Source organism: Calonectris borealis, chromosome 34, assembly GCF_964195595.1.
Source record: "Calonectris borealis chromosome 34, bCalBor7.hap1.2, whole genome shotgun sequence".
In the NCBI taxonomy this organism is placed as follows: Eukaryota; Metazoa; Chordata; class Aves; order Procellariiformes; family Procellariidae; genus Calonectris; species Calonectris borealis.
In genome coordinates this window covers 170,727-196,917 of record NC_134345.1, presented here as the reverse complement: position 1 = coordinate 196,917, position 26,191 = coordinate 170,727, and the positions used below count along the sequence as shown (strand labels likewise).

Sequence of the window (26,191 nt, the reverse complement as noted above, 5' to 3'; positions counted from 1 at the left end):
CCCTTAAGGACCCCCAAAACCCAGCCCCAGCCTCCCCTAGCCCCCCCCAAAGCCCTTAGGGACCCCCAAAACCCCTCAAGGACCCCCAAAACGCCCAGCCCCCCCTCAAATCCCCTTCCACACCCCCCGGGGACCCCCAAAACCAACTCCAGCCTCCCCTAGCCCCCCCCAAAGCCCTTAGGGACCCCCAAAACCCAGCCCCAGCCTCCCCTAGCCCCCCCCCAAAGCCCTTAGGGACCCCCAAAACCCAGCCCCAGCCTCCCCACGATCTGCCCTCCCCCCTCCCCCCCCCCCCCCCCCAAAAAAAAAGGGGGGTACCCCCAACCTTTGGGGCTCCAGGGAGCGTCATCGGTGACCTTCTTCTTTTTGGGGAGCGATTTCAGAGCCGGGTCGTCCTCATCCGATTCCAAGGAGGGATAAACTGGGGGGGCCGGGAAAAAAAGGGGGGGTCGGGGAGGATAAATTTTAGGGGGTTCCCCCCCCCCGTACCCCCAAAAAAACTCACTGTATTCGGCGTCTTTAAAACAAGCCCCCAAACTGTCTTGTTCATCCATGCTGGCTTCGTCCTCGCTGTCGGTACTTCGGGGGGCTGGGGGGGGTCGTCGGGGACCCCCCGAAATTCCAGCTGCTCCCCGCTCGGGTCCTGAACCCCCAGACCACCAATTTGGGGGACCCAGGGGGGTCCCCGCCGGGAGGTTGGCCATGCAGAGCATGCCCTGGATGGCTTCGCGGGTGCTGGGGGAGGCGGGGGCCTCGCTGGGGGGGGGGGGGGGGGGCGGTTTTGGGGGGGTTCAAGGATCGGGGGACCCCCCAAAAAACCCCAGACCCCCCCCGAAAGAACCCCCCCAGCACCTGGGGACCCCCCAAAACCCACAGGCACACCCACCCCCCCTGAAGTGCCTTAAATCCCTCAGGGACCCCCCAAAGCCACCTCAAATCAACCCCACAGAACCCGGGGACCCCCCAAAACCCAGCCCCGGCCCCCCAACAGCCCCCCCAAAGCCCCTGGGGACCCCCAAAACCCCTTGGGACCCCCAAAACCCAGCCCCGGCCCCCCAATAGCCTCCCCAAAGCCCCTGGGGATCCCCAAGCCCCTGGGGACCCCCAAAACCCAGCCCCAGCCCCCCAACAGCCTCCCCAAAGCCCCTGGGGACCCCCCAAACCCCTTGGGACCCCCAAACCCCAGCCCCGGCTCCCCAACAGCCCCCCCAAAGCCCCTGGGGACCCCCAAACCCCTTGGGACCCCCAAAACCCAGCCCCGGCTCCCCAACAGCCCCCCCAAAGCCCCTGGGGACCCCCGAAAACCAGCCCCAGCCCCCCAATAACCCCCCCAAAGCGCCTGGGGACCCCCAAAACCCAGTCCCAGCCCCCCCATAGGCCCCCAACCCCCCCCCCCCCAGGCCCTAGGGACCCCCAAACTCAGCCCCAGCCCCCCAATAGCCCCCCCAAAACCCCTTGGGACCCCCAAAACCCAGCCCCAGCCCCCCAATAGCCCCCCCAAAGCCCCTGGGGACCCCCAAAACCCCTTGGGACCCCCAAAATCCAACCCCCGTCCCCCAATAGCCCCCCAAAACCCCTTGGGACCCCCAAAACCCAACCCCAGCCCCCCAATAGCCCCCCCAAAGCTCCTTGGGACCCCCAAAACCCAACCCCAGCCCCCCCAAAGCCCCTGGGGACCCCCCCAAACCCTGCCCCCGCCCCCCCACCTGAGTTGGGGGTACTCCGAGCCCCCCACTTGCCGACTGGCCTTCAGCAGGTCGAGGATGCCGGCCGCGCTCCCCCCCGCTCCCCCCTCCTCTTCCTCCGTCGTGTAATCCTCCTGGGGGGGCGAGGGGTGAACCCCCAAACCCCCCCGTACCCCAAAATACCGCTGAGACCCCCCCAGCACCCCCAAAACCCCCCAAAACCCCTCTGGGACCCTCCCAGCACCCCCAAAACCCCTCTGGGACCCTCCCAGTGCCCCCCCAAGTCCCCCCCAGCACCCCAAAACCCCTCTGGGACCCCCCCAGCACCCCCAAAACCCCCCAAAACCCCTCTGGGACCCTCCCAGTGCCCCCCAAGTCCCCCCCAGCACCCCAAAACACTTCTGGGACACCCCCCCAGCACCCCAAAACCCCCCAAAACACCTCTGGGACCCCCTCCAGCACCCCCAAAACCTCTCTGGGACCCCCCCCAGCACCCCCAAACCCCCCCAAAACGCCTCTGGGACGCCTCCAGTGCCCCCCAAAAGCACCCCTTGCCCCCCCCAGCACCCCAAAACCCCCCAAAACCGCTCTGGGACCCCCCTCAGCACCCCCAAAACCCCTCTGGGACCCACCCAGCACCCCCAAACCCCCCAAAACACCTCTGGGACCTCTTCCAGCACCCCCAAAACCTCTCTGGGACCCCCCCCAGCACCCCAAAAACCCTCTGGGACCCCCCCCAGCACCCCAAACCCCCCAAAACCCCTCTGGGACCCACCCAGCACCCCCAAAACCTCTCTGGGACCCACCCAGCACCCCCAAACCCCCCCAAAACACTTCTGGGACCCCCTCCAGCACCCCCAAAACCTCTCTGGGACCCCCCCCAGCACCCCAAAAACCCTCTGGGACCCCCCCCAGCACCCCAAACCCCCCCAAAACCCCTCTGGGACCCCCCCCAGCACCCCCAAACCCCCCCAAAACGCCTCTGGGACGCCTCCAGTGCCCCCCAAAAGCACCCCTTGCCCCCCCCAGCACCCCAAAACCCCCCAAAACCCCTCTGGGACCCACCCAGCACCCCCAAAACCCCTCTGGGACCCACCCAGCACCCCCAAACCCCCCCAAAACACCTCTGGGACCTCTTCCAGCACCCCCAGAACGTCTCTGGGCCCCCCCCAGCACCCCAACCCCCCCCCAGGGCCCCCCCATACCTCGATATCGAAGTCGACCTCTCCCGGCTCCCGCACCCGGTTGGGGTCCGAGCAGGGTTTGGCGCGGGGGAGTTTTCGGGGGAGCCCTGGGGGGGGGGGGGGGCGGAATTTGGGGGGTCAGCAAGGTGGGGGGGACCCCCCCCAGCACCCCCAAAGTGGGATTTGGGGGTGAGGGAAGGTTGGGGGGGGTTAAGAGGGGATTTGGGGGGGGGTTAAGAGGGGAGGGGGAGGGCTAAGAGAGGATGGGGAGGTTTGGGGGTGAAGGGGGGGGTCCCCATTTTTGGGGGGGCTGGGAGAAGCTCGGGGGGGGTCGTGGGGTACCCCCAGCCCCCCCAAAAGTGGGATTTGGGGGGGGGGAGGGGGGTGTGCAGCAGTGGGGGGGGTTAAGAGAAGATGGGGGGGATATGGGGGGGGTCCCTACTTTTGGGGGGGGCCAGGAGAAACCGGGGGGGGGAGTTTGGGGGTTCAGGGGGGTGTTGGGGGTTCGGGGGGGTTTGGGGGTGCAGGGGGGGGGTCCCCAACTCACGGGGGAGGCGGCGGGGGCCGCGGCGGGGGGGGGTCTCGTCGATCTGCAGGTCCTCCTCCGAGTCCAGGTCCAGGGGGGGGCTGGGGGGGGAGCAGGGGGGGGAGGGGGGGGCGCGGGACCCCCAACGCCCCCCCGGGCGGCTCCGGCGGGACCTGGGGGGGAGGGGGGGGTGTTAATTGGGGACCCCCTCCCCCTGCACCCCAAAAACCCCCTGGGAACACCTCGTGCCCCCCAAGTCCCCCCCAAATCACTCTGGGACCCCCCATGAGCCCCTCAAACTCCCCCCCCCCCCGGGGACCACCCCAGCGCCCCCCAAAAACCCCTCAAGACCCCCCCCTGCACCCCAAAACCTTCCCAAACCCCCCCAGCACCCCCAAACAGCCCCCCAAGACCCCCCCCAGCCTCCCCAGCACCCCCAAACAAGCACCCCAGACCCCCCCCAGCCCCCCAAAACTCCTCTGGGACACCCCAGCCCCCCAAAACCCCTCCTGGGACCCCCAAAACAGCCACCCAAGACCCTCCCAGCACCCCAAAACCTCTCTGGGACCCCCCAGCACCCCCAAACAGCCCCCTAGACCCCCCCCAGCCCCCCAAACCCCCCCCTGGGACCCCCCAGCACCCCCAAACAGCCCCCCAAGACCCCCCCAGCCCCCCAAAACCCCCTCTGGGACCCCCCAGCACCCCCAAACAGCCCCCCAGACCCCCCCCAGCCCCCCAAACCCCCCCTGGGACCCCGCCAGCACCCCCAAACAGCCCCCCAAGACCCTCCCAGCCCCCCCAAACAGCCCCCCAGACCCCCCCCAGACCCCCAAGACCCCCCCTGGGACCCCCCAGCACCCCCAAACAGCCCCCCAAACCCCCCCCCAGCCCCCCCAAACCCCCTCACCGCGCCCCGCCATTGGCCAGGAGAATTTGGGGGTCCCCCTCCGAATCGGGGTCCGTCTCCTCAGGGCTGGAACTGGGGGGGTCAGGCTGGGGGGGGGCACCCCAAAATTTAGGAGGGGTCCCCCAAATTCAGCCCCCCCCCAAGAAACTGCTCCTCACCTCTTCATCCTCGTCTTGGGGGGCCGGGGGGGGTTTTGGGGTCCCCCCCTCGTCGGGGGGGCGAGGGGTGGGGGGGGGCTTGCGGGGACCCCCCTTTTTGGGGGGGGGTTCTTTGAGGGGGGGCGGGACCCCCCGGGGGGGGCCGAAGGGGGACCCCGATTTCCCGGCGCTCTGCTGGAAGAGGTCCTGGGCGGGGAGAGGGGGTCAGCCAGGGGCTCCCAGTGCCCCCCAGTAGCTCCCAGTTCCCCCCAGTTGCCCCCCCAAAGTTTCCTGACAACTCGTTAGTGCCTCCCAGTAACTCCCAGTACCCCCCTCAGCCCCTCCCAGTCCCCCCTCAGCCCCTCCCAGTGCCCCCCAGCCCCTCCCAGTGCCCCCCAGTCCCCCCTTCAGCACCTCCCAGTGCCTCTCAGTCCCTCCCAGTCCCCCCCTCAGCACCTCCCAGTGCCTCCCAGTCCCCCCCTCAGCCCCTCCCAGTCCCTCCCAGTCCCCCCTCAGCCCCCCTAGTCCCTCCCTCAGCCCCCCCCAGCCCCTCCCAGTGCCTCCCAGTGCCCCCTTAGTCCCTCCCAGTGCCTCCCAGTCCCCCTCTCAGCCCCTCCCAGTGCCTCCCAGTCCCCCCCTCAGCCCCTCCCAGTGCCTCCCAGCCCCTCCCAGTGCCCCCTCAGCCCCTCCCAGTCCCCCCCTCAGCCCTCCCAGTGCCTCCCAGTCCCTCCCAGTCCCCCCCTCAGCTCCTCCCAGTCCCTCTCAGTGCCCCCTCAGCCCCTCCCAGTCCCTCCCAGTCCCTCCCAGTCTCTCCCAGTGCCCCCTCAGCCCCTCCCAGTGCCTCCCAGTCCCCCCCAGTCCCCCCCAATCTCTCCCAGTCCCATCTCGGTCCCCCCTAAGCTCCTCCCAGTGCCTCCCAGTGCCTCCCAGTAAGGGCACCTCCACCAGCCGTATCTCCTTCGCCAGCTCCTTGATGAGCTGCCCAGGCCGGACGGTTTCGGGGATCTCGTGTTCGTGTTCCCCCAGCACCTAAATTTGGGGGGGGGGTGTTAAAAAAATGGGGGGACCCCCCCCCAGACCCCCCCCACCAACCAGAGCCCCCCCCAAATCGGGGGGAACCCCCAAAAGTGGAGGGAACCCCCCAAAAACCTTCCCCCCCCCCCCCCCCAAAAAAAGCCAGGCTGAACTCCTCCATCCCATCCCCATAGCCCCCCCAAATCCCCCCGTAGCCCCCCAATATCCCCCCATCGCCCCCCAGGGGCCCCCCCAAAATGTGGGGGCCCCCCCAAAACCCCTCCCTCCCCCCAAACCCTGCCTGCATCCAGCTCTATCCCCCCCCGGTATCCCCCCTGTAGCCCCCCAATATCCCCCCATAGCCCCCCAAAATCTCCAACTGACCCCCCCAAGGGGCCCCCCCAAAATGTGGGGGCCCCCCAAAAACATTGCCCCCCCCCCCCCAACCCTGCCTGCATCCAGCTCCAACACCCGTTATCCCCCCCATAGCCCCCGGTAGCCCCCCAATATCCCCCCGTAGCCCCCCAATATCCCCCCGTAGCCCCTTCCAAATCCCCAGGGGACCCCCCCCACCCCCCCAGCACCCCAAAAATCCCCCCCCAGGGCCCCCCCTTTACCTCCTTGCGGGTCCAAGCCCGGAAAGCGGCCGTCAGCGCCTTGGCCCCATGGACCAGGTAGGCAGCGGGGTGCCGGCGGTTCTCCCGGAGCCCTGGGGGGGACCCCAAAATTTTTGGGGATCCCCCCCCCCCACCCCCCGAGGTGGGGTAGGGTTGGGGGAACTCCCCGCCCCCCCCCCCCCCCCCCAAAATACAGGAGGCCTAGGGTTGGGGTGGGACCCCCAGGAGTACCCCAAAATGGGCTGGGATCCCCAGACCCCCCCAAATGAGGATGGGACCCTGCAGGGGACCCCCAAAACTGGGCTGGGACCCCAAAGACCTCCTGGGACCCCCAAAGACCCCCCCCAAGATGGAGATGGGACCCCCAGGAGCACCCCAAAACTGGGCTGGGACCCCAAGACCCCCCCAGATGGGGATGGGACCCCCAGGAGTACCCCAAAACTGGGCTGGGACCCCCCAAGATGAGGATAGGACCCCCAGGGGACCCCAAAAACTGGGCTGGGACCCCAACACCCCCCCAGATGGGGATGGGACCCCCAAACCCCTCCCGAGATGAGGTTGAGGACCCTCAAGCCCCCCCAGAACGGGGTTGAAGACCCCCAGGACCCCCCCAGGACCCCCCAAAATAGGGTTGAGGACCCCCAGAATGACCTTGAGGACCCCCAAGACCCCTCTGGGACCCCAAAGACACCCCAGGATGGGGCTGGAACCCCCCAAACCCCTCCCGAGATGAGGTTGAGGACCCTCAAGACGCCCCAGAATGGGGTTGAAGACCCCCAAGACCCCCCTGGGATCCCAAAGACCCCCCAAGATAGGGTTGAGGACCCCCAGAATGACCTTGAGGACCCCCAACACCCCTCTAGGACCCCAAAGACGCCCCAGGATGGGGCTGGAACCCCCCAAAACCCTCCTGAGATGAGGTTGAGGACCCTCAAGCCCCCCCCGAATGGGGTTGAAGACCCCCAGGACCCCCCCAGGACCCCCCAAAATAGGGTTGAGGACCCCCAGAATGACCTTGAGGACCCCCAAGACCCCCCTGGGACCCCAAAGACCCCCCAAGATAGGGTTGAGGACCCCCAGAATGACCTTAAGGACCCCCCAAGACCCCTCTGGGACCCCAAAGACGCCCCAGGATGGGGCTGGAACCCCCCAAACCCCTCCCGAGATGAGGTTGAGGACCCTCAAGCCCCCCCCGAATGGGGTTGAAGACCCCCAGGACCCCCCCGGGCCCCCCAAATTGGGGGTGGGGACCCACCTCGGAAGGTGTCCAGGAGGTGCCTCCCCACGTACCAGCAGACGGTCTCGAAATTGGGGAACTTGAAGAGGTCGGCGGTGCTGAGGCGCCTCTCGATCTCGTACGCCCTTGGGGGGGGCGGGGGGATTTGGGGGGGCTGTTGGGGACCCCCCAAAAACCCTGCAGCCCCCCCAAGCCCCCCCAAACCAACCCGCAGCCTCCCCAAAACCCCCTGAAGCCACCCCAAAACCTCCCTAGCCTCCCAAAGACCCTGCAGCCCCCCCCAAAACACCCCCCAGCCCGCCCCAAAACACCCCCAAAACACCCTGAAGCCCCCCCAATCGCCCCACAGCCCCCCCAATCGCCCCAAATCACCCCCACAGACCCCCCCAAACCACCCCGCAGCCCCCCAAAAACCCACAAAGACCCCCCAAAAACCCACAAAGACCCCTCAAAAGCACCCCGCAGCCCCCTGAACCACGCCGCAGCCCCCCAAAAACCCACGAAGACCCCCAAAAACCCCACAAAGGTCCCTCAAAACCACCCCGCAGCCCCCCCAAAAACCCTCAAAGACCCCCCAAAACCCACAAAGACCCCCCCAAAACCCACAAAGACCCCCCCAAAACCCCCCAAAGACCCCTCAAAACCCACAAAGACCCCCTGAAAACACCCCACAGCCCCCCAAAACCCCCCAAAGACCCCCAAAACCCCCCAAAAACCCCCCCAAAACCACCCCGCAGCTCCTCAAAAACCCACAAAGACCCCCCAAAACCCACAAAGACCCCCCAAAACCCCCCAAAGACCCCCCGAAACCCCCCAAAGACCCCCCGAAAACACCCCACAGCCCCCCAAAACCCCCCAAAACCCCCCCAAAACCACCCCGCAGCCCCCCCAAAAACCCACAAAGACCCCCCAAAACCCACAAAGACCCCCCAAAACCCCCCAAAGACCCCCCAAAAACCCACAAAGACCCCCTGAAAACACCCCACAGCCCCCCAAAACCCCCCAAAGACCCCCAAAACCCCCCAAAGACCCCCCCAAAACCACCCCGCAGCTCCTCAAAACCCCACAAAGACCCCCCAAAACCCACAAAGACGCCCCAAAACCCCCCAAAGACCCCCCGAAACCCCCCAAAGACCCCCCGAAAACACCCCACAGCCCCCCAAAACCCCCCAAAGACCCCCGAAACCCCCCAAAACCCCCCCCAAAACCACCCCGCAGCCCCCCTAAAACCCACAAAGACCCCCCAAAAACCCACAAACCCCCCCAAAACCCCCCAAAGACCCCTCAAAAACCCACAAAGACCCCCTGAAAACACCCCACAGCCCCCCAAAACCCCCCAAAGACCCCCCAAAACTCCCCAAAGACCCCCGAAACCCCCCGAAAACCCACAAAGACCCCCCAAAACCACCCCACAGCCCCCCCAAAAACCCACAAAGACCCCCCAAAAACCCACAAAGACCCCCCAAAACCCCCCAAAGACCCCCCCAAACCCCCCAAAGACCCCCGAAACCCCCCGAAACCCCCCCGAAAACCCACAAAGACCCCCCAAAACCACCCCGCAGCCCCCCCAAAAACCCACAAAGACCCCCCAAAACCCACAAAGACCCCCCCAAAACCCCCCAAAGACCCCCCAAAACCCCCCAAAGACCCCCGAAACCCCCTGAAAACCCCCCGAAAACCCACAAAGACCCCCCAAAACCACCCTGCAGCCCCCCAAAAACCCACAAAGACCCCCCAAAACCCACAAAGACCCCCCAAAACCCCCCAAAGACCCCCCGAAAACCCCCAAAGACCCCCCGAAAACCCCCAAAGACCCCCCGAAAACCCACAAAGACCCCCCGAAAACACCCCACAGCCCCCCAAAACCCCCCAAAGACCCCCGAAACCCCCCAAAACCCCCCCAAAACCACCCCGCAGCCCCCCCAAAAACCCACAAAGACTCCCCAAAACCCACAAACCCCCCCAAAACCCCCCAAAGACCCCCGAAAACCCACAAAGACCCCCCGAAAACACCCCACAGCCCCCCCAAGCCCCCCAAAGACCCCCCAAAGACCCCCCAAAACCCCCCCAAACCCCCCAAAGACCCCTCAAAACCCCCCCGCCGCCCCCCTCGCCCCCCCCCCCCCCCAAAAAACACCCCACTTGAGCTGCATATCGATGTTAAGGCTGTGCAAGAAGTTCCCCCCGAAAGCCAAACAGTCGACGGGGGTGAGGACGGCGTGGATCCAACCTACGCGATATAGGGGGCAGGGGATGTATAGAAGGGGGGGGGGTGTATTTTGGGGTCCCCCCCCCCCCAAAAAAAAAAATAGTTACCGGTAGGGATGAAGAGGGTTTGACCTTGGCGGAGGGGACAGCGATAACACCGATCGACTTGATCCCCAAAAAAAAGCTCGCCCTGGTTTCGGGAGCTGCTCCAAGCCTCGAACAGGGCCAGGTTGGCCCCCGTGGGTCGCGCCAGGTAGAAAATCTTCTCGCCCTGCCGTGGGGCAGCCGTGGGGCAGCCGTGGGGCAGCCGTGGGGCAGGGGGGTGCACCCCCCCCCCCCCCGTTGGGGCACCCCCGGGAGGTGTTAAGTGCCCCCCCCCCCAGAGGGGGAGGGGAAGGCGTGCGGAGCTATAGGTGAGCCCTATAGGTCGCCAGAGCCCCCCCTCTGAAGCCACGCTGTGGGGTCTATACGGCCCGTGGTTCCCTGAAACTCACCGTATAGGTGCTCTAGACAGCCTATAGTCACCGTAAACACCCCATAGCCCCCCAAATCCCTCCTAAACGCACAGTATGGGGCCTATAGACACCCCCTACCACCCCAAAACCCACCTTATAGCCCCCCTAGACACCCTATAGCTCCCCAAATCACCCCTAAACTCACACTATGGGGCCTATAGACACCCCCTACCACCCCAAAACCCACCTTATAGCCCCCCTAGACACCCTCTAGCCCCCCAAATCCCCCCTAAACCCATCCTATACCCCCTCTAGCCCCCCAAATCCCCCTAAACCCCCTCTAGCCCCCCAAATCCCCCCAAATCCCCCCAAATCCCCCCCAAACCCATCCTATACCCCCTCTAGCCCCCCAAATCCCCCCTAAACCCCCTCTAACCACCCAACAGCCCCCCCAAATCCCCCCCTAAACCCATCCCATACCCCCTCTAGCCCCCCAAATCCCCCCCAAACCCCCTCTAACCACCCAACAGCCCCCCAAATCCCCCCTAAACCCATCCTATACCCCCTCTAGCCCCCCAAATCCCCTCCCAAACCCCCCCTAAACCCCCTCTAGCCCCCCAAACCCCCCCCTAAACCCATCCTATACCCCCTCTAGCCCCCCAAATCCCCCCTAAACCCCCTCTAGCCACCCGACAGCCCCCCAAATCCCCCCTAAACCCATCCTATACCCCCTCTAGCCCCCCAAATCCCCCCTAAACCCCCTCTAACCACCCAACAGCCCCCCCAAATCCCCCCCTAAACACATCCCATACCCCCTCTAGCCCCCCAAATCCCCCCAAATCCCCCCTAAACCCCCTCTAGCCACCCCACAGCCCCCCAAATCCCCCCCAAACGCCCTCTAGCCACCCAACAGCCCCCCAAATCCCCCCCTAAACCCATCCCATACCCCCTCTAGCCCCCCAAATCCCCCCTAAACCTCCTCTAACCACCCAACAGCCCCCCAAATCCCCCCTAAACCCATCCTATACCCCCTCTAGTCCCCCAAATCCCCCCCAAACCCCTTCTAACCACCCAACAGCCCCCCCAAATCCCCCCCTAAACCCATCCCATACCCCCTCTAGCCCCCCAAATCCCCCCAAATCCCCCTAAACCCCCTCTAGCCAGCCGACAGCCCCCCAAATCCCCCCCAAACCCCCTCTAACCACCCAACAGCCCCCCCAAATCCCCCCTAAACCCATCCCATACCCCCTCTAGCCCCCCAAATCCCCCCAAATCCCCCCTAAACCCCCTCTAACCACCCAACAGCCCCCCAAATCCCCCCCTAAACCCATCCTATACCCCCTCTAGCCCCCCAAATCCCCTCCCAAACCCCCCCTAAACCCCCTCTAGCCCCCCAAATCCCCTCTAAACCCATCCCATACCCCCTCTAGCCCCCCAAATCCCCCCCAAACCCCCTCTAGCCACCCGACAGCCCCCCAAATCCCCCCTAAACCCATCCTATACCCCCTCTAGCCCCCCAAATCCCCTCCCAAACCCCCCCTAAACCCCCTCTAGCCCCCCAAACCCCCCCTAAACCCATCCTATACCCCCTCTAGCCCCCCAAATCCCCCCTAAACCCCCTCTAGCCACCCGACAGCCCCCCAAATCCCCCCTAAACCCATCCTATACCCCCTCTAGCCCCCAAATCCCCCCTAAACCCCCTCTAACCACCCAACAGCCCCCCCAAATCCCCCCCTAAACACATCCCATACCCCCTCTAGCCCCCCAAATCCCCCCAAATCCCCCCTAAACCCCCTCTAGCCACCCCACAGCCCCCCAAATCCCCCCCAAACGCCCTCTAGCCACCCAACAGCCCCCCAAATCCCCCCCTAAACCCATCCCATACCCCCTCTAGCCCCCCAAATCCCCCCTAAACCCCCTCTAACCACCCGACAGCCCCCCAAATCCCCCCTAAACCCATCCTATACCCCCTCTAGCCCCCCAAATCCCCCCAAACCCCCTCTAACCACCCAACAGCCCCCCCAAATCCCCCCCTAAACCCATCCCATACCCCCTCTAGCCCCCCAAATCCCCCCAAATCCCCCTAAACCCCCTCTAGCCACCCCACAGCCCCCCAAATCCCCCCCAAACCCCCTCTAACCACCCAACAGCCCCCCCAAATCCCCCCCTAAACCCATCCCATACCCCCTCTAGCCCCCCAAATCCCCCCAAATCCCCCCTAAACCCCCTCTAACCACCCAACAGCCCCCCAAATCCCCCCTAAACCCATCCTATACCCCCTCTAGCCCCCCATATCCCCTCCCAAACCCCCCCTAAACCCCCTCTAGCCCCCCAAACCCCCCCCTAAACCCATCCTATACCCCCTCTAGCCCCCCAAATCCCCCCTAAACCCCCTCTAGCCACCCGACAGCCTCCCAAATCCCCCCTAAACCCATCCTATACCCCCTCTAGCCCCCCAAATCCCCCCTAAACCCCCTCTAACCACCCGACAGCCCCCCAAATCCCCCCTAAACCCATCCTATACCCCCTCTAGCCCCCCAAATCCCCCCTAAACCCATCCTATACCCCCTCTAGCCCCCCAAATCCCCCCAAATCCCCCCCAAACCCCCTCTAGCCACCCGACAGCCCCCCAAATCCCCCCCCAAACCCCCTCTAACCACCCGACAGCCCCCCCAAATCCCCCCCTAAACCCATCCCATACCCCCGTAGCTCCCCCAAACCCCCTGCCAGCCCCCCCCGCCGTACCCTCAGGACGTGGTACCAGACGGAGGTCCCCCCGAAATCGATGTGGAAGTCGGTGTAGCTGTCGCGGGCCCCCATCAGACAATATTTCTGTACGCTGGGGCGCTCGCACGCCGACTCCCCCGGCCACAAATTTTCCACCCACGAGAGTTTCCGGACGATCCGCGGCGTCTCCACCAGGTTTGAAAGGCTGGGGGGGGGGGGTTAAGGGTGGGGGACCCCCCCATAGGGTGGGGGGGACCCCCTGGGATGGGGGGACCCCCTGGGATGGGGGGGACCCCCTGGGATGGGAGAGGGGGGAGATGCGGAGAGGGATGGGGATGGAGGACCTGGGGTTGGGGAGGGGGAGGACCCAGAATTGGGGGGGGTCCCTGGGGATGGGGGGGAGCCAGGGGGCACCCCCAGATTTGAGGGGTCCCTGAGGGGGGGGATTGGGGCTGGGGGACCCCGCCATGGGGTGTGGGGGGACCCCCTGGGATGGGGGGGACCCCAGGTTTGGGAGAGGGGGGAGATGCGGAGAGGGATGGGGATGGAGGACCTGGGGTTGGGGAGGGGGAGGACCCAGAATTGGGGGGGTCCCTGGGGATGGGGGGGAGCCAGGGGGCACCCCCAGATTTGAGGTGGGGGGATTGGGGCTGGGGGACCCCGCCATGGGGTGTGGGGGGACCCCCTGGGATGGGGGGACCCCAGGTTTGGGAGAGGGGGGAGATGCAGAGAGGGATGGGGATGGAGGATCTGGGGCTGGGGAGGGGGAGGACCCAGAATTGGGGGGTCCCTGGGGGTGGGGGGGAGCCAGGGGGCACCCCCAGATTTGCGGGGTCCCTGGGGGGAGGATTGGGGCTGGGGGACCCCCTCATGGGGTGTAGGGGGACCCTCTGGGATGGTGGGACCCCAGGTTTGGGAGAGGGGGGAGATGCGGAGAGGGATGGGGATGGAGGACCTGGGGTTGGGGAGGAGCTGGGGGGGGGGAGGACCCAGATTTGGGGGGTCCCTGGGGGGGGGGATTGGGGCTGGGGGGGGTAATTGGGGTGGGGGACCCCCCTATGATGGGGGGGGACCCCCTGGGATGTGGGGGGACCCCAGGTTTGGGAGAGGGGGGAGATGCGGAGAGGGATGGGGATGGAGGACCTCGTGTTGGGGAGGGGCTGGGGGGGGTGAGGACCCAGTTTTGGGGGGTCCCTGGGGATGGGTGGGAGCCAGGGGGCACCCCCAGATTTGGGGGGTTCCTGGGGGGGGGGATTGGGGCTGGGGGGGACCCAGTAGGGTCCCTGGGATGGGGGGGGGCAGAAATGTCCCATGGCGGGGGACCTGGGGTGTTCTGGGGATGCGCTGGGGGGTACTGGGATATACTGGGAGGTACTGGGAGGGTCACTGGGGACGCAGGACCCCTCTGAGAAGGTGACATCAGTCCCTGGGGGTCCCAAGGTGGGGGACACCAGAGATACCCCACGGGTGGGAGGGCTCTGAGGGGGTTATTGGGACATACTGGGACATACTGGCACATACTGGGCCATACTGGGAGGGTCACTGGGGACGCAGGACCCCTCTGAGAAGGTGACATCGGTCCCTGGGCGTCCCAAGGTGCGGGAAACCAGAGATACCCCCTGGGTGGGAGGGCTCTGAGGGGGTTATTGGGACATACTGGGATATACTGGTCTATACTGGGCCATACTAGGCCATACTGGGAGGGTCACTGGGGACGCAGGACCCCTCTGAGAAGGTGACATCGGTCCCTGGGGGTCCCAAGGTGGGGGAAACCAGAGATAGCCCACGGGTGGGAGGGATCTGAGGGGATTATTGGGACATACTGGGACATACTGGTCTATACTGGGCCATACTAGGCCATACTGGGAGGGTCACTGGGGATGCAGGACCCCTCTGAGAAGGTGACATCGGTCCCTGGGCGTCCCAAGGTGGGGGACACCAGGCCCGTCCCACTGATGGGAGAGCTCTGAGGGGGTTACTGGGACATACTGGTCTATACTGGGCCATACTAGGCCATACTGGGAGGGTCACTGGGGACGCAGGACCCCTCTGAGAAGGTGACATCGGTCCCTGGGGGTCCCAAGGTGCGGGAAACCAGAGATACCCCCCGGGTGGGAGGGCTCTGAGGGGGTTACTGGTCCATACTGGGACATACTGGTCTATACTGGGCCATACTGGGCCATACTGGGAGGGTCACTGGGGACGCAGGACCCCTCTGAGAAGGTGACATCGGTCCCTGTGCGTCCCAAGGTGGGGGACACCAGAGATACCCCACAGGTGGGAGGGCTCTGAGGGGCTTACTGGGACATACTGGGACATACTGGTCTATACTGGGCCATACTAGGCCATACTGGGAGGGTCACTGGGGACGCAGGACCCCTCTGAGAAGGTGACATCGGTCCCTGGGGGTCCCAAGGTGCGGGAAACCAGAGATACCCCCCGGGTGGGAGGGCTCTGAGGGGGTTACTGGGACATACTGGGACATACTGGTCTATACTGGGCCATACTGAGACATACTGGGAAGGTCACTGGGGATGCAGGACTCCTCTGAGAAGGTGACATTGGTCCCTGTGCGTCCCAAGGTGGGGGACACCAGAGATACCCCACAGGTGGGAGGGCTCTGAGGGGCTTACTGGGACATACTGGGACATACTGGTCTATACTGGGCCATACTAGGCCATACTGGGAGGGTCACTGGGGATGCAGGACCCCTCTGAGGAGGTGACATCGGTCCCTGGGCGTCCCAAGGTGGGGGACACCAGGCCTGTCCCACTGATGGGAAAGCTCTGAGGGGGTTACTGGGACATACTGGGATATACTGGTCTATACTGGGCCATACTAGGCCATACTGGGAGGGTCACTGGGGACGCAGGACCCCTCTGAGAAGGTGACATCGGTCCCTGGGGGTCCCAAGGTGGGGGACGCCAGAGATACCCCCCGGGTGGGAGGGCTCTGAGGGGGTTACTGGTCCATACTGGTCCATACTGGTCCATACTGGGGGGGGCCGCGAGGTCACCCACCGCGTGTCGGAGAACTCCAGGCTGATGACGTTGAGGACGCGTTCCCGCCGGGCTCCCCCCAGGTAGGCGACGAAATCCCCCAGCCTCATCCTGCAGTCCGCCTGCCTCCCCACGTCGATGACGTCGATCACCTTCTCCGCCCCTACAGACCCCCCCCGACCAATCAAATCCCCCTATAGGATGGCCAAACCCCGCCTCCTTTTTTTCTATACGTCCTCCTCGCTTACCTACGTAATGTTCCACGTCCCGGGGGGTGAAGGTTGGGGGGGGTAAAGTCATCCCTAAACCTTCTTTCCGGGCCACCAGGATGGGGACGCTGAAGGTCTTCTCCTCCAGGTATTCCACCGTCAACTGGGCGCCGCTGGGGCGCAGCAGCACCTCGTCGGCGCTGCGGGGACGTATAGAAGGACGTATAGAGACCCTATAGGTCGCCCTTCAACATCCCTCCTGTTCCCTATAGATCCCATCCAGGGTTTGGGTTTTTTTGCGGGGGGGGGCGGTTGGGAAGGAGCTGCTGGGGGTCCTGCCGTGGCTTTGGGGGGGGGGTTCGGAGCGGTTCCTATAGATTCTATAATGGGTTTCTAGGGTCCTATAGTGACCGAAGACACGGCATAGGTTCTACAAGTTTTATAATGCTTTCATAAAGCTTCCATATGGTGGCCCAATGGGTAATGGAGCTCCTATAGGTCCTGCAATTGCTTTGAAGGGTTTTTCTGGTGGTTTAAGAGATGAGGGAACCCCTATAGATTCTATAATGGGTTTCTAGGGTCCTATAGTGCCCGAAGACACGATACAGGTTCTACAAGTTCTATAATGCTTTCATAAAGCTTCCATATGGTGGCCCAATGGGTCATGGAGCTCCTATAGGTCCTGCAATTGCTTTGAAGGGTTCTTCTGGTGGTTTGAGAGATGAGGGACTCCTATATATTCTATAATGGCTTTCCAGGGTCCTATAGTGCTTCAAAACACGATACAGGTTCTACAAGTTCTATAATGCTCTCATAAAGCTTCCATATGGTGGCCCAATGAGTAATGGAGCTCCTATAGGTCCTGCAATTGCTTTGAAAGGTTCTTGTGGTGGTTTGAGAGATGAGGGAACTCCTATAGATTCTATAATGGCTTTCTAGAATCCTATAGTGCCCCAAGACACAATATACATTCTACAAATCCTATAACGCTTTCAGAAGCGTTCTATACGGTGGCCCAATGGGTAATGGAGCTCTTATAGATCCTGCAATTGCTTCGTAGGGTTCTTCTGGTGGCCTGAGGGGTGAAGGAGCTCCTATAGATCCTATAATGGCTTTGTGAGACCTCTATAGCGCCCCAATACATGATATAGATTCTACAAGTCCTATAATGACTTCATAAAGTTTCTATATGGTGGCCCAAAAGGTAATGGAGCTCTTATACATCCTGCAATGCTCTGTAGGGTCCCTGTGGTGGCCTGAGGCAGCTCCTATAGATCCTATAATGGCTCCCTAGAATTCCTATAGTTCGCCAACGCACGATATGAATTTTTTATGTACCATAAAGACTTCATACAGTTTCTATATGGTGCTCCAATGGGTAACGGAGCTCCTCTAAGTCCTGCAATTGCTTTGTAGGGTTCTTGTGGTGATCTGAGGGGTGATGCAGCCCCTATAGGCTCTATAATGCCATTCTATAGTACCCCAAAGAGAAAGGCAGCTCTTATACATCCTAGAACAGCTTTATGCAGATCCTATATGGTGCTCCAACGGGTGATGCAGCTGCTATAAGTCCTATAATGGCTTCGGAGAGTTCTTATGGTGGTCTGATGGGTGATGCAGCTCCTATAGGTCCTATAGAGGCTTTGTAAGGTTCCTATGGGGGTCCAACGAGTGATGCAGCTCCTATAGGGCTCCTACATACTGCCCTAATGGAGAACGCAGCTCCTATAGGTCCTATAAGGGCTTTAAAGGGCACCTGGAGATGATTGTAGGTAGCTGTGAAAAGCGGCCCAGCAGCTGATGTGGCTCCTATAGGTCCTATAATGGCTTTAAAGAGTTTCTATAGGGGCCCAACGGTTGATGCAGCTCCTATACGCCCCATAATGGCCTTATAGGGTTTCTATATGGCTCCTTAATGAGTGATGCAGCGCCTATAGCGCCCTAATAGGCTGTACAGCCCCTATAGAGCTTTAATAGGGCCTCCATAGTGCCCTAATGACCAATACAGCCCCTATAGCGCTCTCATAGGCCCTACAGCTCCTATAGCACCGTACTATGACCCCTATAGCACCCTAATAAGCTATACGCACCCTATAGAACTCTAACGCAGTTTGCATCATATACTAAGACAGCGTACAGCTCCTATAAGACTGTAAGAGACTGTAAAGCGTCTATATGGTCCTAACAGAGCCTCCTTAGCACCCCGACAAGCCATATAGCCCCTATAGAGACCCTATAGCACCCATAGGAAAGGGAGACACCACCCCGTAACGCCTCAGGGCTGCCCCCCCAACCCTAAACCCACACGCGGCCCCCCGAGAAGCGGAGACGTTATAGATCTCCCCGAGGGTTCCTATAGCGGCTATAGGGCCCGTCTCTATACGTTCCCTCACCTGGGGAAGGTCCGGCCCCGTAGCTCCCGGATGAACTGGGCGCTGCCGGTGCGGACGGGGCGGCCCGGCTCCACCTCCGGAGGCTTTGGGGGACCCCGGCGGCGCTTCACTGCGGGAGAAGGCGGGGCCGGGCACGTATGGATCCATACGGACCCGGTCCCGTATGGATCCATACGGGTCTGGTTCCGTAAAGCCCCCGTATGGCCGGGAATGGGGGAACCAGCCCAGTCCCGTATGATCCCATATGGCTGGGGATGGGGGAAGCAGTCCTGGTCCTACACGGCCCCGGTCCTATACGGTCCCATATGGCCCCGGTCCTATATGGTCCCGGTCCTATATGGTCCCATAAGGCCAGGGATGGGGGAACCAGTCCTAGTCCCATACGGTCCCGGTCCCATAGGATCCCATATGGCTCGGGATGGAGAAAGCAGTCCTGGTCCTATACGGCCCCGGTCCTATATGGTCCCATATGGCCCCGGTCCTATATGGTCCCAGTGCCATATGGCCCCAGCTCTATAGGATCCCATAAGGCCACGGATGGGGGAACCAGTCCTAGTCCCATATGGTCCCGGTCCCATAGGATCCCATATGGCTCGGGACGGGGGAAACAGCCCTGGGCCCATATGGCCCCAGCTCTATATGGCCCCATATGAGGAACCAGCCCCATTCCCATATAGACCTGGCTCCATATAGCCCAGGAGGGGGGAACCAGCCCAGCAGGACCCAGCCCCAGCCCCATACAGGCCTATAAGGCCCAAACCTGGTCCTATATGGCCCTATAAAGCCCACACCTGGTCCTATATGGCTCTATAAAGCCCAGACCCGGTCCTATATGGCCCTATAAAGCCCAGACCCGGTCCTATATGGTGCTATAGGGGGAAACCAGCCCAGGAAGACCCACTCCCACACCCCTCCCCATACATCCGTGGCCTCATAGGGCCCTATAAGACCCAGACCTGGTCCTATATGGCCCTATATAACCCAGACCTGGTCCTATATGGCCCAGACTTGGTTCTATATGGCCCTATATAACCCGGACTTGGTCCTATACGGCCCCATAGAGGGAAACCAGCCCAGGGAAGCCCACCCCCTCCCCCCCCCACCCCCCTCCCCATACATCCTCAGCCTCACAGGGCCCTATAAGGCCCAAACTCGCTCCTATATGCGCCTATACGGCCCAGACCTGGTCCTATATGGCCCTATACGATCCAAACCCGGCCATATATGGCCCAGACCCGGTCCTATACGGCCCCATAGGGGGAAACCAGCCCAGGGAGACCCACCCCCCTCCCCATACATCCTCAGCCTCACAGGGCCCTATAAGGCCCAGACTCGCTCCTATATGCCCCTATATGGCCCAGACCTGGTCCTATATGGCCCTATACGATCCAAACCCGGCCATATATGGCCCAGACCCGGTCCTATACGGCCCCATAGGGGGAAACCAGCCCAGGGAGACCCACCCCCTCCCCTCCCCACCACCCCTCGCCATACGTCCCCCACCCCATACGTCCCTATAAGGCCCGGCCCCGTATAGCTCTATAGGGGACTCACTGACGGAGGGGCCGTGCAGGACCTCGCACTTGGGGCAGTGGTAGAGGTCGATCTCGGCCGCCGCCTCCTCCTCCACCCCCACGCAGCTGCGGGGAGCCTCACGTCAGGCCTCCCAGTGCCTCCCAGTGCCTCCCAGTGCCTCCCAGTAACCCTCCCAGTACCTCCCAGTAACCCCCTCTGCCCTCCCAGTAACCCCCATTACACCCCAAGCCCCAGAACCCCAGGCACAGAGGTCCCAATGCACCTCCCAGTTACTCCCAGTTTGCCCAGCACCCCCCATTAACCCTCCCAGTACCTCCCAGTAACACCCAGTAACCCTCCCAGTACCTCCCAGTAACCCCTTCTGCCCTCCCAGTAACCCCCATTACACCCCAAGCCCCAGAACCCCAGGCACAGAGGTCCCAATGCACCTCCCAGTTACTCCCAGTTTGCCCAGCGCCCCCCATTAACCCTCCCAGTACCTCCCAGTAAACCCCAGTAACCCTCCCAGTACCTCCCAGTAACCCCTTCTGCCCTCCCAGTAACCCCCATTACACCCCAAGCCCCAGAACCCCAGGCACAGAGGTCCCAATGCACCTCCCAGTTATTCCCAGTTTGCCCAGCACCCCCCATTAACCCTCCCAGTACCTCCCAGTAACCCCCTCTACCCTCCCAGTACCTCCCAGTAATCCCCTCTACCCTCCCAGTAACCCCCATTATACCCCAGGCCCCAGAACCCCAGGCACAGAGGTCCCAATGCACCTCCCAGTTACTCCCAGTTTGCCCAGCGCCCCCCATTAACCTTCCCAGTACCTCCCAGTAACCCCCAGTAACCCTCCCAGTACCTCCCAGTAACCCCCTCTACCCTCCCAGTAACCCCCATTACACCCCAAGCCCCAGAACCCCAGGCACAGAGGTCCCAATGCACCTCCCAGTTACTCCCAGTTTGCCCAGCGCCCCCCATTAACCCTCCCAGTACCTCCCAGTAAACCCCAGTAACCCTCCCAGTACCTCCCAGTAACCCCCTCTGCCCTCCCAGTAACCCCCATTATACCCCAGGCCCCAGAACCCCAGGCACAGAGGTCCCAATGCACCTCCCAGTTACTCCCAGTTTGCCCAGCACCCCCCATTAACCCTCCCAGTACCTCCCAGTAACACCCAGTAACCCTCCCAGTACCTCCCAGTAACCCCTTCTGCCCTCCCAGTAACCCCCATTACACCCCGGGCCCCAGGACCCCAGGCACAGAGGTCCCAATGCACCTCCCAGTTACTCCCAGTTTGCCCAGCGCCCCCCATTAACCCTCCCAGTACCTCCCAGTAAACCCCAGTAACCCTCCCAGTACCTCCCAGTAACCCCCTCTACCCTCCCAGTAACCCCCATTATACCCCAGGCCCCAGAACCCCAGGCACAGAGATCCCAATGCACCTCCCAGTTACTCCCAGTTTGCCCAGCACCCCCCATTAACCCTCCCAGTACCTCCCAGTAACCCCCTCTACCCTCCCAGTACCTCCCAGTAACCCCCTCTACCCTCCCAGTAACCCCCATTACACCCCGGGCCCCAGGACCCCAGGCACAGAGGTCATGATGCACCTCCCAGTTATTCCCAGTTTGCCCAGCACACCCCATTAACCCTCCCAGTACCTCCCAGTACCCCTCCCAGTACCTCCCAGTAACCCCCTCTACCCTCCCAGTAACCCCCATTACACCCCAGGCCCCAGAACCCCAGGCACAGAGGTCCCAATGCACCTCCCAGTTACTCCCAGTTTGCCCAGCACACCCCATTAACCCTCCCAGTACCTCCCAGTAAACCCCAGTAACCCTCCCAGTACCTCCCAGTAACCCCTTCTGCCCTCCCAGTAACCCCCATTACACCCCAAGCCCCAGAACCCCAGGCACAGAGGTCCCAATGCACCTCCCAGTTACTCCCAGTTTGCCCAGCACCCCCCATTAACCCTCCCAGTACCTCCCAGTAACCCCCTCTACCCTCCCAGTACCTCCCGATAACCCCCTCTACCCTCCCAGTAACCCCCATTATACCCCAGGCCCCAGAACCCCAGGCACAGAGGTCCCAATGCACCTCCCGGTCACTCCCAGTTTGCCCAGCACACCCCATTAACCCTCCCAGTACCTCCCAGTACCTCCCAGTAACCCTCCCAGTACCTCCCAGTAACCCCCTCTACCCTCCCAGTAACCCCCTGTACCTTCCCAGTAACCCCAGGCCCCGGAACCCCAGGTACAGAGGTCCCAATGCACCTCCCAGTTACTCCCAGTTCACCCAGTAATCCCCAGTAACCCTCCCAGTACCCCCTAGTAACCCTCCCAGTAACCCCTTCTACCCTCCCAGTCCCTCCCAAGTCCCTCCCAGTCCCTCCCAGTGCTCCCTCCTCAACTCCCAGTCCTTCCCAGCTGCCCCCAGTGCCCTCCAGACTCCTCCCAGTCCATCCTAATAGCCCTCCAGTGCCTCCCAGTAGCCTCCCAGTGCCTCCCAGTTCCTCCCAGTGCCCCCAACTCCCTCCCAGTCCCTCCCACTGCCCCCCAGACTTCTCCCAGTTCCTCCCAGTGCCCCCCAAGTCCCTCCCAGTGACCCCCAGTCTCTCCCAGTGACCCCCAGACTTCTCCCAGTGCCTCCCAGTGACCCCCCAGTCCCTCCCAGTGCCCCCCCAGACTTCTCCCACTGCCTCCCAGTGCTCCCCAAGTCCCTCCCAGTCCCTCCCACTGCCCCCCAGTCCCTCCCAGTGCCCCCCCAGACTCTTCCCAGTCCCTCCCAGTCCCCCCCAGACTCCTCCCAATCCCTCCCAGTCCCCCCCAGACTCCTCCCAGTCCCTCTCAGTGCCCCCCCAGACTCCTCCCAGTGCCTCCCAGTGCCCCTCCAGACTCCTCCCAGTGCCTCCCAGTGCCCCCCAGACTCCTCCCAGTGCCTCCCAGTGACCCCCCAGTCCCTCCCAGTGACCCCCCCAGACTTCTCCCACTGCCTCCCAGTGCTCCCCAAGTCCCTCCCAGTGCCCCCCAGACTCCTCCCAGTCCCTCCCAGTGCCCCCCAGACTCCTCCCAGTCCCTCCCAGTACCCCCCAGTTCCTCCCAGTACCCCCCCAGACTCCTCCCAGTCCCTCCCAGTGCCCCCCAGACTCCTCCCAGTGCCTCCCAGTGCCCCCCAGACTCCTCCCAGTGCCCCCCAGACTCCTCCCAGTGCCTCCCAGTGCCCCCCAGACTTCTCCCAGTCCCTCCCAGTACCCCCCAGTTCCTGCCAGTACCCCCCCAGACTCCTCCCAGTCCCTCCCAGTGCCCCACAGACTCCTCCCAGTACCCCCCAGACTCCTCCCAGTCCCTCCCAGTACCCCCCAGACTCCTCCCAGTGCCCCCCAGACTCCTCCCAGTGCCCCCCAGTGCCCCCCAGACTCCTCCCAGTGCCCCCCAGACTCCTCCCAGTCCCTCCCAGTACCCCCCAGTTCCTCCCAGTACCCCCCCAGACTCCTCCCAGTCCCTCCCAGTGCCCCCCAGACTCCTCCCAGTGCCCCCCAGACTCCTCCCAGTCCCTCCCAGTGCCCCCCAGACTCTTCCCAGTCCCTCCCAGTACCCCCCAGTTCCTCCCAGTACCCCCCCAGACTCCTCCCAGTCCCTCCCAGTACCCCCCAGACTCCTCCCAGTGCCTCCCAGTGCCCCCCAGACTCCTCCCAGTGCCCCCCAGACTCCTCCCAGTGCCTCCCAGTGCCCCCCAGACTCCTCCCAGTCCCTCCCAGTAGCCCCCAGTTCCTCCCAGTCCCTCCCAGTGCCCCCCAGACTCCTCCCAGTGCCCCCCAGACTCCTCCCAGTGCCTCCCAGTGCCCCCCAGACTCCTCCCAGTGCCCCCCAGACTCCTCCCAGTGCCCCCCAGACTCCTCCCAGTCCCTCCCAGTACCCCCCAGTTCCTCCCAGTACCCCCCCAGACTCCTCCCAGTCCCTCCCAGTACCCCCCAGTTCCTCCCAGTACCCCCCCAGACTCCTCCCAGTCCCTCCCAGTGCCCCCCAGACTCCTCCCAGTGCCTCCCAGACTCCTCCCAGTGCCTCCCAGTACCCCCCAGTTCCTCCCAGTACCCCCCCAGACTCCTCCCAGTCCCTCCCAGTGCCCCACAGACTCCTCCCAGTACCCCCCAGACTCCTCCCAGTCCCTCCCAGTACCCCCCAGACTCCTCCCAGTGCCCCCCAGACTCCTCCCAGTGCCTCCCAGTGCCCCCCAGACTCCTCCCAGTCCCTCTCAGTACCCCCCAGTTCCTCCCAGTACCCCCCCAGACTCCTCGCAGTCCCTCCCAGTACCCCCCAGACTCCTCCCAGTGCCCCCCAGACTCCTCCCAGTGCCTCCCAGTGACCCCCCCAGACTCCTCCCAGTCCCTCCCAGTGCCCCCCAGACTTCTCCCAGTCCCTCCCAGTACCCCCCAGTTCCTCCCAGTACCCCCCCAGACTCCTCCCAGTCCCTCCCAGTGCCCCCCAGACTCCTCCCAGTGCCCCCCAGACTCCTCCCAGTGCCTCCCAGTGCCCCCCAGACTCCTCCCAGTGCCCCCCAGACTCCTCCCAGTGCCTCCCAGTGCCCCCCAGACTTCTCCCAGTCCCTCCCAGTACCCCCCAGTTCCTCCCAGTACCCCCCCAGACTCCTCCCAGTCCCTCCCAGTGCCCCCCAGACTCCTCCCAGTGCCTCCCAGTGCCCCCCAGACTCCTCCCAGTGCCTCCCAGTGCCTCCCAGACTCCTCCCAGTCCCCCCCAGCCTTCTCCCAGTCCCTCCCAGTGCCCCCCAGACTCCTCCCAGTACCCCCCCAGACTCCTCCCAGTCCCCCCCAGACTCCTCCCAGTCCCTCCCAGCCTTCTCCCAGTCCCTCCCAGTCCCCCCCCGACTCCTCGCAGTCCCTCCCAGTGCCCCCCAGACCCCTCCCAGTCCCTCCCAGTCCCTCCCAGTCCCCCACCTGCCGTGGAACCAGTCCTGGCAGCCGTCGCACTCGATCATGAAGCGGGTGACGTCGTAGGGCAGGCGGCACAGGCAGTAAACGGGCACCGAGGCCATGGCCCCCCCCGGCCCCTATAGGGCCCCCCCCTGCCCCTATAGACCCCCCCCACCCCTATAGACCCCCCCCCACGCCCCTATAGACCCCCCCAACCCCGGCCCCCAGCCCAGGACATCCGCCCCGCTGCCCTATAGGTCCCTATAACCCCCCTTTTCCCACCTCCCCCCCGCTATAGAACACCCTCTTTCGGCTTTTCTATAGGTGACCCCCTATAGGAACACCCCCCTATAGCTACCCACCCCCTTCTGATGCTTCCCTATACGCTCCCCGCTTCGAGGGGAGGGGGGCAGTCGCTCTATAGGGACTTAGGAGACACAAGACCCCCCCCTTACACAGATCTATAGGGGCCTGGGACACCCCTCCAAGGGTCTATAGGGTGTCCTCGGATCTATAGGGCCCTGGGCTCCCCTAAAAAAGGCCTATGGGGTCTCCCCAGCTCTATAGGACCCTGGGCTACCTTCAAAAAGGTCTATAGGGTCTTGGGACACCCCCTCAAGGGCCTATAGGGTCTCCCCTCCTCTATAGAACCCTGGGCTCCCCCCCCCTCAAAAGGGCCTATAGGGTCTTCCCAGCTCTATAGGGCCCTGGGACACCCCAAAAGGGCCTATAGGGTCTTGGGACACCCCAAAAGGGCCTATAGGGTCTCCCCAGCTCTATAGGGCCCCGGGACACCCCCAAAAGGTCCTATAGAGCCCTAGGGCACCCCCAAAAGGGCCTATAGAGTCTCCCCGGCTCTATAGGTCCCTGGGACCCCCCCCCCCAAAAAGGGGCCTATAGGGCCCCAGGCTCCCTCCAAGCACCTACAGGGCGCCGGGCCCCCCTCAAAGGACCTATAGGGCCCAGCTCCCCCCTCCCCCGGCTCTATAGGGTCCTTCCCCCCCCTCAAAGTCCTATAGGGTCCCCCCCCCCGCCCCTTCCTTGAGGCCTACAGGGCCCGGGGCTCCCCGCGAGGCCTGCGCGTCCCTCACCGCCACCTCCCGACCAGGCCGCAGGCCCCACCGGCCAGGCCTGAGGCCTTTCCCGGCCGTTCCACCGCCACCTCCCGGTTACCACCGCCCGTTCCCGACCCGGCCCCGGTTCCGCCGCCGCCGCCGCGGCTCCTGCCCGGCTCCGGCCGCCCGATAAAGTTTTATTCAAACGCGGAAACGGGGAGGGAGAGGGCGGGGCCGAGGCGCCATTTTGACCGCGCCGCGCCGCCATTTTGAGAAGGGCGCGGGGGGGGCCGCCATCTTGGGAAGGGCGCGTTTTCCCGCCTCCCCATAGGCGGTGCGTGGGGGGCGCCGCCATCTTGGGAGTGGCAGCGCGGCGCGGCCGCCATCTTGGGAGTGT

At 63.7% G+C, this 26,191-nt stretch overlaps 1 protein-coding gene across 2 annotated transcripts in view; it reads right to left on the bottom strand.

Annotated features, from left to right (window-relative positions):
- PHF8 (PHD finger protein 8) overlaps nucleotides 1–24,906 on the bottom strand; it is a 28,803-nt gene extending 3,897 nt beyond the window's left edge. Inside the window, exons 1-18 of one of the 2 annotated variants that reach the window (XM_075134769.1) lie at nucleotides 24,764–24,906; nucleotides 19,853–19,938; nucleotides 18,299–18,407; nucleotides 15,945–16,105; nucleotides 15,718–15,859; nucleotides 12,716–12,902; nucleotides 9,624–9,786; nucleotides 9,450–9,537; nucleotides 7,326–7,432; nucleotides 6,071–6,162; nucleotides 5,379–5,468; nucleotides 4,461–4,646; nucleotides 4,303–4,388; nucleotides 3,417–3,568; nucleotides 2,891–2,976; nucleotides 1,707–1,819; nucleotides 506–756; nucleotides 326–421 (exon numbers count right to left, since the gene is read on the bottom strand). In XM_075134769.1, coding sequence (XP_074990870.1) covers nucleotides 326–421; nucleotides 506–756; nucleotides 1,707–1,819; nucleotides 2,891–2,976; nucleotides 3,417–3,568; nucleotides 4,303–4,388; nucleotides 4,461–4,646; nucleotides 5,379–5,468; nucleotides 6,071–6,162; nucleotides 7,326–7,432; nucleotides 9,450–9,537; nucleotides 9,624–9,786; nucleotides 12,716–12,902; nucleotides 15,718–15,859; nucleotides 15,945–16,105; nucleotides 18,299–18,407; nucleotides 19,853–19,938; nucleotides 24,764–24,861 — 2,293 coding nt within the window. In that variant the 5' untranslated portion in view covers nucleotides 24,862–24,906. Of the gene's footprint in view, nucleotides 1–325; nucleotides 422–505; nucleotides 757–1,706; nucleotides 1,820–2,890; nucleotides 2,977–3,416; nucleotides 3,569–4,302; nucleotides 4,389–4,460; nucleotides 4,647–5,378; nucleotides 5,469–6,070; nucleotides 6,163–7,325; nucleotides 7,433–9,449; nucleotides 9,538–9,623; nucleotides 9,787–12,715; nucleotides 12,903–15,717; nucleotides 15,860–15,944; nucleotides 16,106–18,298; nucleotides 18,408–19,852; nucleotides 19,939–24,763 lie in introns of those variants that run through there. The other variant, XM_075134770.1, reaches the window with a different exon arrangement.
- Between the last annotated feature and the right edge of the window lie 1,285 nt (nucleotides 24,907–26,191).